At 32.8% G+C, this 15,228-nt stretch overlaps 1 protein-coding gene across 2 annotated transcripts in view; it reads left to right on the top strand.

Annotated features, from left to right (window-relative positions):
* The window catches only part of LOC118196160 (H(+)/Cl(-) exchange transporter 5-like), an 81,731-nt gene that overhangs the window by 34,732 nt on the left and 31,771 nt on the right, over positions 1-15,228 (top strand). For both annotated transcript variants that reach the window (XM_035367577.2, XM_035367578.2), the window contains exons 16-17: positions 928-983; positions 4,288-4,395. In XM_035367577.2, coding sequence (XP_035223468.1) covers positions 928-983; positions 4,288-4,395 — 164 coding nt within the window. The remainder of the gene's footprint in view (positions 1-927; positions 984-4,287; positions 4,396-15,228) is intronic.

Here is a 15,228-nt window from a genome sequence, read left to right as displayed (position 1 = left end):
GAGTGCCCCATGCTTCAAAGACATTATACATATAAAATATCCATTCCTTCTCCGGGATTCGAACCCTGACCATTTCTCCGATATTCGAACCCGGCCCCTTCGGCATGGAAGTCAGAGTCAGTAACTACTATACCTTTAGACATTAGGACTATCCACTATCCCATTGAATGGCGGCTATTAAAAAACAGCCATTTCTAGTGGCCGAGTGGATAAAACTACTCACTAAACTGCGGTTCTAATTTAATTCTCGATAGAATGCGTTAGCTACCTGAAAGCATTTTAGAATTTCCTTACATATATAAAACAAAAATGCAAGTCAGTGAGGATGCCAAAGTCCTACATAAAGTCTTTCCATTCATACAGACTACCATATTTTGCAGAAATAAATTTTCTTACTATATTTATCGTCTTATACACGGGTTTCGAAATTATGATTGGAAGTGATGCAATCAAAATTATATTTAAAATTGAAAAATAGATTAAAATTTTCTAATTACTAGTTTTGAAGGCTATAAAACAATATTTTAATGGCAGATCGCATATCTATGCGAATATTTGCGCAAAAGTTAAAAGTTTTGCACTCTTAGTTTAGGAACATGAAATTTTGGTAAAACAATTAAAACTCGAGAAAATTTCCCTCTACATATTTAAAGAACTCATAGCTAACTAATTTTTATATTTCCCCTTAGTTAGTGGTACAAATTTTTAAAATCTGCATTGGAAATTTTAAAAAAAATCTCGGTAAATTGTAAGTTTGTACATAAATTTCGGTCTGTTTGGAAAGAAGATTACGCGATTTTAATTTCATTCATTTCGCTAGTTTCTTTTGTACCAGATACAGGGTATGCAAAAAAGATTTTAAAAGTTTATATCACAATTTAACTTATATTCTGTAAAATTATTTATTCACTTCAGTTAAATTTTTAGGCCACAGAATGGGTTATATTGTCTTACACAAAAGGGCATGACCTTAGAAGAAATAGGTAAGGGTTTCATTTTTATGTTTTACATATTTATATATGTATGTTTGGCTATTGTGTTAATCAAGTACTTCTATGTATGAACACGCATAGATCTATGTTTTATGTGTAAAATAAAGCATCGAAAAGGATAAAATTGAATATTCAAAAGTCGCCATAAATAGCAGTCATTACATTCTAAATGAGTTTGTGGAAGTTTAACCGCAACTGGACTCTTAGTTACTTTCTAATTGGAAATTTAACTAAAAGTAAACTTTTTGTATCTGACTGTAATCGTATCTGTGTGTTAGTCAGTGGTGTAGACAGGCAGACGCAAGTATTCTTGAAACTTGTTTTTGGAAAATATAAAAGTTATTATGTTATGAAGACGACTGATGATTTATTTCTTCGGTATCACGAAACAGATACTGTTACAGTCGAATGCATAATGTTTCTTTTTAGTTAAAACTTTAGTTGAAAAATGTATAGATTTAAGAATTTAAAATATAAACAGAGTTAGCGACATAGTCATGCGGATAGAGAATAATTAGGTCATTATTTATTCTCAAGTTCAATCCCACTTAGAAAGTTTATTCTGAAAACTTGGAAAACTCTCATAATTTGCTGAAAGAACGCTTACGTAATCCAGCTGATCTGAGTACTTGTCGAACAGTTTCAGGTGAACTTGAAGAAGAAAATTTTTCAGTAAATTCTTTAGAAATCTTTACAGCAATCAAACGTGGATTTTTCATAACTTTTCTAACTACACTCATGTCCATAAATTAAGAATAATTCGGAGTCACGCGGAAATCAAATTCTAAAATAAATATATCAACTGTAAAATCACTACACACATCTTCAAGAATCATATGCAAATTTCAGGAAGTAACCAGATGACACCGATGGTACGTCACAATGACGAGAGTGTAAGAGAGTGATATATAAGGACTACAGGCAAAGAAGTAAAATTGTTCGCAGGCGCTTTATAAGCATTTCAGTGCAATAACCGAATAGTTATGACACAAAGGGCGCATTTGGATGATATTTACGTGGTAGAATTATTGGCCGTCTGGAATGTGGGCGTACCCAACTGAAAGTATCAGACGAACTTGGAATTGCCAGAGTGTCATCTCCAGGCTTTGGCAACGATTCCAAGATGATGGTAATGTGAGTAGACGTTACAGGACAAGTCGCCCCAGAGTTACAACGCCGAATGAGGACTGGTATTTGGCAGTTACTGCCAAAAGAAACAGGCGGAGCACAGCCTCAGACCTGTCTCGTCAGCTCTCTTCAGCCACTGGTACGACAATTTCAAGGCAGACCGTGTACAGACGCTTAGGGCAGATTGGTCTATATGCTCGTAGACCTGTCAGATGCGTTCCACTTACTGCAACTCACTGTCGCCAGCAGTTAGCCTGGAGTAGAGAGCATGCATTGTGGACACCGCACCAGTGGGCTTGTGTGATGTTTTCCGACGAGTCCAGGTTTAGCTTGCAGTCTGATTCTCGCCGGACTTTCATATAGAGAGCTCCAGGTACCCATTACCACCAAAAAAACCTCATTGAACGACACCGTTACGGTGATGCAGGAGTGCTTGTTTGGGGTGGAATTATTCTGCGTTCCAGAACTGACATGCATATTCAAATTGGAACCATGACAAGCCAAATCTATCGGGACGTCGTTCTGGAACAACGGGTACGTTTGTTTCGGGGCGCCATGGGCGCACAATTTGTGAATATGGATGACAACGCCCGTCCTCACCGTGCAAACATCGTAAGCGAATGCCTTCAATCGGAGGATATCATCCGTATGGACTAGCCAGCATTCTCGCCGGACTTGAATCCAGTAGAGCACGTGTAGGACATGCTTGGCCGACGAGTTGCAGCCCGTCAACCTCCTCCTACATGTCTACCGGAACTTCGGAGAGCATTGCGTTTTGAGTGGTGTAATATCCCTCAAGATCAAATCGATAATTTGATACTCAGCATGCCTAGGCGTTGTACGGACTGTATTGCATCGTCTGGGAGACATACAATGTATTAGCAATCATAATAACCATGTAATGTTGGTTTTTTGTAAATAGGGTTTTTTTTTTTCTTTTTTTTTTTTTTTTTAATTTGCTCCAGGGAGAAAAAATCGCTAATTTATTTAATAATATCAAACATATAGCATCTTTTTTTTGCTCTTTACCTTTTGTTTAATAAATAAGTTTTACAAGTAAGTCAAAGTTGTTTTGCTTCTAACTCTTCCTTTGCCTGATTTTGCATTATCCTTAATTTATGGACATGAGTGTATAAATCTCTGATCATGTGGAATTACTTTGCCGGAAGACCTCTTGTTACTTTATTTTTTCGATCAGGTTTCCTTCTAAAAGCGTTTTATCACATAGTGCACCGTAGACTGGGTTAAATTTACTAATTTAGCGATATGCCGGATCGATTTTCCATCCTTATAAAAAACGATCAATCTTCGAATGAAATTTATTGTTTCCTTACAACTACGACCCATTTTTAAATGTTAAATAAAACATGACGAAGTAAGTAAGCAAAGAACAAAGTCAAGCGAATTTTGAAACGTCATTAAATGCAAAAATAAAAAAAGAGTGGCGGACGATAACTTATGAAATTTTACGAAAATGCTTCTTTGTAGATCACTTTTGTGGTGTGTTTTATCTATGCTTCTTTACATATTTCAATTGTAGAATTGTTTTATATATGCTTCCTTAGGTAATTGAATTGTATCTATGCTTCCTTACATATTTCAATAAATTTCAATTGTAAAATACTTTGAATAAAGTCAGCATTAAAAAAAATTTAGTTTTATTCCAAGTCGCATGGAGATGATATGAAAAATATGGGCTTTATATTCTAATTGCGTTTCGGGCTACACGCGCTTTTTCTACAAATTCTTAAGTGTACGAACATTTGTTAGAATCATTGTGTGATAAATATCGATAGTTTGACAGCTTTTCTTAAAAAAAGGCGTTAAAACCACCAATTTGCACCCGCTAAGTAACTCACCTTCTTACCTGTAAAAAATCGCCTAATTGCGCCAAAGGTTGCTTAATACGTAAGTATCTAAACTTATTTCACTTTTAAGGAATTAAGCTGGTGTCTAATTGTAAATCATGTTGTATGATTTATTTTTTATTTTTGCATTGACAAATTGTACGTCTCTATTCTGTATATTTTTAAACGTTCTTTCGTTTTCTATTATTATTATTTTTAAACGCCTGCCTTACTAGAAATCCATTTCCAACCTCTTAATGCAGACAGAATTTTAATTACACTTTTATTAACTGAGAATCATATCTATGTTTATCTTTTAGAGCAGATTTTGGAAACAACAACGCATAATGGATTTCCAGTTATTGTCTCAAGGGATGTACCTAATCTCGTTGGATTCGTGCTAAGAAGAGATTTATGTTTAACTATTGGTTAGTACATTAATTTGTAACTAATGTTTTTATACTTTATCGTGTAGGATTTATAACAGTTTTTAGTGCAAAAATATTAAAAATAAAAATAAAAGAATCGAGAATTAATCAAAAAATAAAAAAAAAATTAATTTAGGCAAAACTTAATTTAAATAATAATTGAAGAAACATACGTTTGGCTAACGTAATGACCTAATAATAAAAAGATGTAAAAATATTTAATTGGAATGTTACTTATAGAGTGAGGCATATAAGAATGTAGCATGTCTAAGCTAATTTCACGACATAAATTTTGACTGTCACGTAAAGTGAATGGCATTAAGTACGATAGCCTTTAAAAGAAGCACATCTTTTCTTTCTCACATCAATTATATAACAAGCATGAATAATATTTTTAACGTAATTAAAAGAACATTTTTCTGTTCTTAAAAGAGTTTTAATTTGATATCATAAGCAGTTAACCCTTGAATAACATTTATGCTGAGTATATATTTGTGAAAATTTTGTTCAATTTTCACTCGCAAGAAATCCTTAGATGTTTCATTTATCGTATCTGCCATATGTCTATAAAATATGTTTTTTAAAATCGATTATTTACAATCACCATCAAAGCTTTTATTAATTACCGTCTGCTTTTCAACTTAAGATTATTTCTACTTCGCATTCCTTCTTTTTGCGATTCATGTAGCGAAATCTTTACAGACAAGCAAAATCTCAGTTTGTACTACATTGAAAAATTCGACAACAGCGGTGTTAACAGAGAAAATATTAAATATATTTTAATATTATAATATTAAATTTCAGTTATTTTAACTTCGCAAGGTAACCGGTTATATGTCTGTGTCCATGCCAAATGTGAAATGTGAACAAACTTTATAATGTCTTAATTATGCCATGTTAACTCAAAATTCTTTAGACCCTAAAAGACTGACAAGAGAACTATTGCTGCATCTGAAGTGTTAAGAAAATTTTAATAACCATTTTATTAAGTGTTGAAAGGAGCAGAAAGCACAACTTACGAGTATTTAAAACAATGAAGTTGAAATTTCAAATTAATGGAATCGTACAAATTTGCAATAAATAAAAAAAAGCCTACTTAAGCTGGCTGAAAACTTTTATGGCGCGTAATAAAGTCGGCTAGCAAAATGGCGAAAGCCCGAATATATACGGCAGAGATGGGAGGCGGAAAAAATAAACTGCGAACGTCGCTGCCAAAAGCTCTCTCTCTCTCTCTAAAAGCTTTCTAAACCCACGACTTAAATACAATTCAACTTAATTTGCATCCTGATGAGGATTACGGAAAGCAGAAGTTTAAAATTAATTGGTTAGCTAACACTAAAATACCGTACAAACTTATTAAGCATATTATAGACTGTTTGAATTTATATTACATTATAATATATGCGATAAAAAGTTCCAGATGCTTTTATACAAAGAAAATGCAATCATGGCCGATTGATATAGTTTTTTTTTGGGGGGGGGAGGAGACACTGCATTATTGAAGTAAGTATATGAATAAAGCTGGCACAAGAGTGGCGTTATTTGATTAATTTCAAGTATGCATTTCACATATTTAGCATTTTAGTTGGGGAAAGAAGAGGGAGAATCGGACTACACCTTGATTTAACGAAGACAGGCGTAAGAGCAGCAAATTTTATGTTACTGATGCTAGATTAAGAACGAAGAAGTTACTTTTTTTCTCAACAGATAAACATACTTTGGCCGCATTACTTTTAGCTTATCAAAGTTTTGGTTTGAACACTATTGGGTAAAGGCCTTCAGTTACGTATATGCGTTATGATAGCTATTAATTTTGGGACGACGCACAAACTAATTAGTCTTTTTTTTCACTACCTTTAAAATAAAAAGAAGAAACAAGCAAATTAAAAATGAATTTAGTTGCTCTTAAAATAAAAGTTCTAATTTTATCTTATATATAATTTTATCTTATATAACTGCTTGGTAGAAAGAAGGAACTTACTGACAAACGTAGCCGTAGATTAATAATCTGAATAGTAACTACGTTTCAGATTTATTCTGGAAAAACTAATTGTTTAGATGCATACTCTGATTCACATATCATTATGGATGCAATATGCATCCCACAGTTTTGGAAGTGTACAGCTTAAGACATAACAGTGGATGATAGAGAGAAATGGGTCACAGCGTATTAGTAGCAGGTAAGCTACTAATATGAAAGTGCGGAAAGTGTCAGCGCATTCAGAAGAAACGTAGGAGAGCGATAAGGGGCTCTGGTTTCAATTCAAATCTTATTCAGTTACTGGCTGAATGGTGTCTGTAACATAACGCAAGAGTGTTGACGCAAGAGAATACCTTATAAGGTAGGCTACTCCCTAAAAAGGATGCACAGATTAAAATGTACAAAATACTATCTAAATGCACAAATTAAAATTTAATAAAAATTCAAAATATAAAGACAATGCAAACATTTTTTAAATTACAAAATTTAAAGAATATAAAATTGTAAAAAACTGTTGAAAATTTCGTGGTCTTTTTCAAACAGCAGCAAAGGAATTGTTAACTGAGCCAAAAAACTGCTTTTATATTTTCAAATAAATTTTCCAGTGATAGAACCATTACAATAAAAATGAGTTCAAGATATGTTTACAAGAGACATAAACATAATTAACTATGAAATGCACTGTTAGTTATACGTGTGTGAAAATTTGGTATTTGAAAAAAGAAAAACAGTATACATACCATTACTTTTCTCTCGTATTAATTCCTGTTCGAGTTAAAGAAACTTGAAATCTTTCGAACTAAATAAACTAAGACCAGGAATGTTAATATTTCGGAAAATCCATCACTTGATCAAGTTTTGAAGAAGAATTTGAAGAGAAATTCTATCTGGTGCAGGAAGCGTTTCGGCCAAGTACACTGCGCAGGAAAAAAAAAAAAAGGACAGTTCTATATTTTCCGTTCTACTGGGCCGATAGACGAAAATCAATAAAAAATGCGTTTTTTAGCTCTCGAAAGCGCGACTTAGAATATATATTACATTTATATATTGTCCTAATATAGGTATTTTGACACAAAATCGGACTTTTTCTGAAATAACGTACCAATTTTTTTTTCATTCTACGACTCAAATTACGCCAAACTACCAAGTTTTAAAAATCGCACGAGTAGTTTTTCAAAAATTAGCTCCTCAGTGTTAATTGAGCTTGGTATATATTTATTAGTACCTTTTTTTTATTTGATTCTTCCTTTCACATTTCGAAATTTAGGTTCGTTCCAAATAAAATTCGTCATTTTTATGATTTATTTTTTAAATTTGTATTTTTAAATAAAATTTATAAATTTTTCGAAAAACATTTTCAATTATAATCTATACAAATTTTACCATCATTTTAAAGTAGACGTATTTCTAAGCATACCTGCAAAAAATTACAGTTTTTTGTTCAAAATTTCCGAAGATATACGTGAATTTATATATTGGCGCGTTCTGAAATTTGGCATATTTGTGGAAAGCGATAAAACATCAAATGTGGTTTAGACACTTAACTAAAATTATTTGAGAGTAGGAATGATGTGACTTTTTTTTTTTTTTTCGCTCATGCACAATGTAGAAAGGTAGGGACGAGATGCCTTTTTTTACGCTCCAGCATAATGGAAGGGAAAGGAAAATGGGTTGCCATATATTAAGAAGTTTGCCAAGTGAATTATTCTTGACGCTAAACAAAAAAATTGCACAAAGATAAATCTTTGAATTTCTCCGTTAATTTCGCACCAAATTTTACAAAATTTACCATCTAGGCATAATTTGAATCGTAAAATCGAAATATGGAAAAAATTGGTATGTTATTTCAGAAAAAGTCCGATTTTGTGTCAAAATGCCTATGATAGAACAATGCTATATATAAATTTAATATATATCCTAAGTTGTGCTTTCGAGACATGAAAAACGAAATTTGAATTTCGTCAATCGGTGCAGTAGAACGGGAGATATAGAACTGCCCCCTTTCCCCCTCCCGCAATGTACAATGGCGTCTTCTTGCTTTCCAAAAGGGCCCACCAGCGGCCGAGCGGTAAAGTCGCTGAACACTGGTAGTTCGGTCCGAAGTTTGAAACCCGCGAACGGGCTGGTTGCATGGACGTTTTCGTGGTTTTCCCCACGTGTAACGTGTATAGGAGCCAGTTTCCCTTAGAAAGTCCTCCACGAAGGCATCTCTCCCCTTAGGCAAATAGCCCTAGTGTGCTTTGCCATAATTAAGTAAACCAAACCAAACCAAATCTTACTTTCCAAAAAAATTTCTTTTGTTGTCCAAGGTCTTCAATTTGCATAGCTTTGATTATAGCTTAGCTGGAATTTGAATCCTTTTTGCTTCATGCAGTTAGACGCTTGGAGCTGATAATACCAATAATTTTTTGGTTCATAGAGAAATTCGGAACTGCGACCTCGACGATATGATTTCTTGATGAACTCTCATCTACATAATTGAGTGGTAGTTTATGTTATTACTATGAGAAATAAAGGGTAGTTTTCTTTACTACCGCAATTTTTAGAGGTTGAAAACAGGGCGTCCGTTCTCTTCACTCACGATTTAAAAAGAGAAAAAAAAAAAAAGAGGGGGGGGGAAGTCCTGTAATCAACCAGTTATAGAAATGTAAGAAAATTAGTCTTTCAATTATTTTTAATCCTAATCAGAAACTATTTAGATTGATTGAATTCATATTATATATATTGGTCCTCGTAAAATCATATCAACAGGCATTGAGAGATTTTAGAAATTTGAATCAGTATTTAATCTAATACAAATATCATAAAAGTAAAATTATATTAATTTATTTCTTTGAAATTTCAAGTATCTGTGCGGCTACATAATTATTGACAGTCACCGTCGCAAAGCTTTGGTATATGAATCATGCAAAAGATAGGGACGCATACATACATGACTATAATTATTCTGAAATTTTATAGAATAAGTGGGCGAAATATGTTTTTTATTGAATTACTTGTTTACCTTAATCTTTGAATAAAAGTTGATTTGTTCTGTAATTGAAAAGTGCACATAAAATTTCCTCACGCTTTAGTCGGATAAAGAAGACATTCTGCTAAAAGAAATAAAACATCATGCTCGACTTTTATCTGGTTATGTTTTTTGGAAATCTACAGATTCACTAAATAACGTATTAATTTTTTGAATTTATAACTCGTTTAAAGTTTATTTTATTCTTAGATTTCTGGAATTTAATCCAAGCAAGAAAATGTATTACATATAAGATTACGACGAGGTACGTAATTGCTCATTTTGTTTGCGTTATATTTTAATATCTTTTTACATCAAACTTTCTGCCGTTATTGCAATCTGCTGAATAATAGAAGACTGTGCAAACAATACGTCTTCATCTGGCAGACGATTTCAAGTCCCATATTTGTCCCATCTGTTTTCTTGTCAATCAGTAACTTGCATGTGACCTAGTTGATATGGTTTCAAAGAGTAGCGTGTTTCTGTAATAAACATTTCGGCATTTATTTCAGGGACATATCTATCAAAAGTCCCTCCGCGTTTCGTAACATTTCTGACCTAATATTTTTCTGTTATTTAATTATAAATGACTATTATGAATATTTATCCTCTAAATCTTATTATTTTACCTTACATTTCGCAGTAATTGAAATGATCTATTTACTCTCTGTTATTACATCACCTCGGTCTACACAATGATCTTCCACAAGAAAAATATTTCATAATTCAAGTTTTTTTTTCGCAATGTCTGTTAATAAAGTTTCTTTTTATTTTTTTAGGGAACAAGGGAAATTATTATTAAAATCATTGAAAGTAAGGGAAAAATTCATCAACCCTGTGACTTTTCGCAAATGTAATTTTTTCTTAGCTTATTTTAAGCTTATTCTTAGCTGTGTTAAATTTGCAACGGCAGAATTCTCAAGCCTGCTGCTTTAAACTAAAAATAAATGCATAAATCTTAGGGAGGAGAAGAGGAACGACATAAAAAAAGACTGCATTACAGCTGAATCTGAATAGCAAATACTGACTAACCTGATCAGTAATACTTAATATAGAATTACAATTAAAAGCTCAAGCTTAACTGTTATAGCATTTGAAGGTCCAGTAAAAATTAATAACTTTCTTTGCATTTTAATAATAGGTGAATTAACGAATTCAGAGTGTGTGTATTAAGATGTACCAACTTGAACGATTAACACCGCGACTACTGAAGTAAAAAGTAACTAAATAAAAAAAAAAAAAATGTTAGCAAGTTTATTATCAGTATTTCAAATCTTTCATAAGTAGTTTATATACGGTGGGACAAACAAAAGTGGCTCGGAAAACAGAGTAACTCTGATCTCAGGGCTACTTTTATTTGCCCCGCCCTGTATTAGCAGAGTGAAATGAAAATTTAAAAAAAAAAAAAAAAAAATACTGACAAATAAAGGCATTCTTTGGGTAACAATTAATGTGCAGTTTACGTTTTTTAAAATGCAAAGTCGAAATCAGTGAAGCTGTAGAACATTACAAATATACTTCAGAAAACTTGTAAACGATATCGTCCACAAATTTTTGTTTATTCCTGTGGATAGGAAGCTAATCAATTTATACTCTGTTTTTAAAAGGTATGCTGCATTAACATGCCAAAAGATAGAAATCTGAACAAGAAAGAGGTTAGAAAAAAATGTTATTTTTCCTATTAAAACTGAATCCTACAGGGATATTAATACTCTATAATAAAATCGACACATTTATGTTACACAAACTATGAAAAAATGAAGTAGGATTATTACAAAAATAAAAGGATTGAAAAGAAACCAATTTTAAGCAATGCTGGACTAAATCTATAAAAGATATTTGAACTGGGGTCTCATTTATAAAAACTGCCTCCACTGAAATCTTTAATGTCACTTGAAGTTTTTTTTTTAATTATAAAACATGCAAATACTAATACAATAATAATTGTATTATAAAAGAATTTCTGATATAATAAAAACATTTTTTAATACATACAACCATAGGCTATGAGAAGTGTTTAAAAACTTAAAATTTCTCATTTATGAGTTTTCATTTCAGAATACTGATCAATAATGCCTCGCAGCCTTTCCTTTCCTATAGAATTTCTTGATAAATTCCTAAATCATTTTAAATTAGAGAAAGATATCTCTTCTTTGCTATACTTACAGCAATTAAATAATTTTGAACACTATTTATGTATTAGTAAACGAAGTAATTTAAGTAAATTTTGAACAATCTTTCTGTATTAGTAAACGAAGATGTAGTGTTAATTTTTTAGGAGCTGGTACATCCCGTTTGGGAGCCGCAAGTAATGTTTTCGCGCCGTTAAAATAAATTGTATCTACTCATAGTCTAATTCTTCAGTACAAATGTCATTGAATAAAAACCTTTGTTTTTTATATCAATTGTATAATTCGATGCATTCTTTAAAGCTTAAATTCTGCATTTTAAAAAATTTGTGAGTTTTTTGGATATTTTTTTTAATACTTCTTATCAGTGCTCACCAGTGGCCGAACGGTAAAATCGCTGAACACTGGCAATTCTGACTTGGGTTCGAGTCCTGGCGAATGAGCTGGCTGCATGGGCGTTTTCGTGGTTTTTCCCATGTGTAATGTGTATACGAGCCAGTTTACCCTAGAAAGTCCTCCACGAAAGCATTCCTTCCCTTAGGCAGATAGCCCTACTGTGCTTTGCCATAATCAATTAAAATAAAAAACAGTTCTTATCAATTTCGCGACAAATTTTGTCACAAATAGATTCCAAATCATTTCGACGACTAGATAACTCAGAAAAAGTGTGTAAATTCTTTCAAGTAAATACAAATTTGTTATTTGTAGATAACATCGAGTAGCGGTTATTTCAAAATAAAATAAGTGAATGTGCTGAGCAAGGCACATAATGTTTTGTTTCATTATATTATTTTATTCTGCCTTATGGGCAGTTATATTGGCAAGCTATGTTTGCTGCGTTACAGTCTTTAATAATTGTACTTGAAAAGTTTAGTTGGTCCAGTAGCACGGTTTCCATTGATGCACCAGTATGCAGATACACAGGAAAAAGCCAAAGGAACGCAGTACACATTGACCATTATCTAACAGATAGCTTAATATGATAACAAATTGATAAGCATGCTTTATATACGGTGTGGATTTCACAATCATGGCATATTGCTTTGATTTCTAACCTTCATTTTTAAAAATGCATCCCATATCTTCCTATCATTTCATTAATTAAATTAAATAACTTGTAAAGACATAGGTATTTTTTTAAAAGCAGGAGAGATGAAAAATGAGCAGTGCCCTTGCCGGGACTCGAACACGGACCTCTCGAATACGCGCTGCCGAGTGTGCTGACCACTACACCACAAAGACATGCGACGAAGACGGGATAAATACTATATAAACTTTTCCTTTTGAGCCATAATTTCGTAAATGAGATGCTAAAAATTCACCTAAAAACTCGAATTCTGTATTGCAGTTTCCACTAGATTTAGTTGATAATCCGAAATATCAATTTTCTTCAGGAAATGCAAATAAATTTGTCCCTCATTGCACCTTTTCCCAATATTGCAATAGTTTTTCTTCCAAATAAAGAGTTTCAAGGTTTGTATCAATACTAGAACTTCTTAAAACGAATATTGCTATGGATATTTGTGTTCCATTGAACTTCCATGTTGTTCAACTCTTACTTCAACACCTTACCAATCTACGCAGCTTTCAGTAAAAGATATCTTCATGGAAGAAAAAATGTACATTACTGTTCACTTAAAAATTCTCTTTGATTATTTACATATTTTTCAACCATTTGCTTTTGCATTAAAAGATATATCTTCTTAAGGATCTTATATTTTTTTTTTTTTTCCTCCAGCTTCTGTAACAGTTGCCTGTATTTACTAAAGATTGACAGTGATTTGTTTTAATTATGAAGTTCTGCGAAATAAACTATATTGGCTACCTATATATAAAATAATTTGGGAGATTTTTGGAACGTTGTTTGTCTTTACTTTTATTTCTTCTTTCCTTTCTGGCATACTTTCATCAGCTTCGCTTATTTCCCAGCCCAAAAAAGGCCGAACGGTAAGACCAATGAACTCGGGCAATTTGACTTAAGTTCGAATCTTGGTAAATGTGCTGGATGTATAGGAGTTTTCAAAGTTTTCCCAATGCGTAGCGTGAATACAAGCCAATTTTCTTTCAAATGTTTTTTACGAAGGCATTCCTTCTCTTAAATAGATAGCTTTCGCATGCTTTGCTGCAATCCAATCCAATTCAGCTTCACCAGTGGTCAAGTGGTTAAGACCACTGAATAGACCACTGAATACTTTCTCCATGTCAAATCAAAATATCGCATGAAGCAATTGCCAATAAGCGCTAAATAAAAACGTTATATACATTAAAGGAAATGTTGCGAAAGAACAACATAAAACTGAAGCACTGAAATAGGAAAATGGTGGGTTGACATGTTTGGATAAATGATAAAATGGTTGTTTTGCAGATGTAAAAAAACTTCAGTCTAGACCAGGGATGAGCAAACGTTTTCGGTCGCGGGCCAAAAATCGAAAAAAAAAAAAAAAAAAGGTTTGGCGGGCCAAGATACATTTTTATAAAATTTTAAAAACAATATATAAGTATTACAATTTAAATATATTAATAAGATGAATGAAATTAAGATTTAATTTTTAAAAGTTCTTTATATTGAGGTTCGATGTGAGATGTACTGATTCTAAGGAACGAGGCTAAATGCTCATCTGTCAGTCTACTGAAATAATTCTTTCTTAGGTTTATAGTTGAAAACACTTGTTCACGTATATAAGATGAAGCAAACAAAGCACTTATTTTCTGGGCGTGATATATTAAAATTTGCAAAACGTACTTTCGATAATGATTTGTAAAACTCTGTACTTTGGCATATTTAGAAATAACTGCTTGAGATGATTGTTAGATCGCAACTCAATTAATTCAAGCTGCAAATCTGACCTCACTGCTTCTCACTCACTGCTGCATTCACTGACGTTGAATGCCATGGTAAAAAATATCCAGTTCTGTTTGAATGGCACTGAAATCTTCAAATCTTCGTTCGAACTCAAAATGCAGTTTTTTTCAAGCCATCTTCATAATTCTTAAGTTTCTCTTCAGTTCCTGAAGGTACTAAATTTAACCTCGAGAAATGAGATAAGTAGTGTTTAGCTAGCTGCCCAGCAAACAGATTGTTTTTTCTAATAGGTCTCATTCACCTACATTGTATTCCCATATGTCTGCTCCCCGAGATAGAGATGACGCTTATTGGCGCCAATCTGCAGCTATAACTAACAAAGAACTTCCGCTTTTAACGAATGAAAGCTGTCTGTGCTTGCTATTTCCCTCGATTTATGTTTTGTAGAACAAAAATAGAGAAAGTAAAAAGATCATTAGTCCTTTGAAAAAAGGAAAGAAAAAATAATATTTTAACAAAGTAGAAAAAGAGATGGATATATAATACATAAATATATATTTCTCTTAATTTGCCTCGAATTGGCAAATTAAATTCTACCCGCGGGCCGGATAGAACCTTCCGACGGGCCGGATTGGCCCATTCCTTTTCTAGACTGTCCTCATGCTAGCAGGTCTTAATGAACGATTTGCACCAGATGGTAAGAAATATAAATGGTATGGTTTGACCAGAAAGCTGATGAATGCTGATGACCACTGAATAGACCACTGAATAGACCACTGAATACCCAACAGAAAAGGGGGCGGAGGTGAAATGATGATACTGGGACATGATTTGGACATGGAGGAAAACCTAACATTATTAAAACGTTGCAATGAACCAACGTATGGAATTACCATTAGATTATACTGTA

The sequence above is a fragment of the Stegodyphus dumicola genome, chromosome 3, assembly GCF_044657685.1.
Source record: "Stegodyphus dumicola isolate Sdum_Otavi_A_Nest chromosome 3, ASM4465768v1".
Classification (NCBI taxonomy): Eukaryota; Metazoa; Arthropoda; class Arachnida; order Araneae; family Eresidae; genus Stegodyphus; species Stegodyphus dumicola.
Note: the sequence above shows the minus strand (reverse complement) of the source record. Positions and strands in the feature narration are given on the sequence as shown.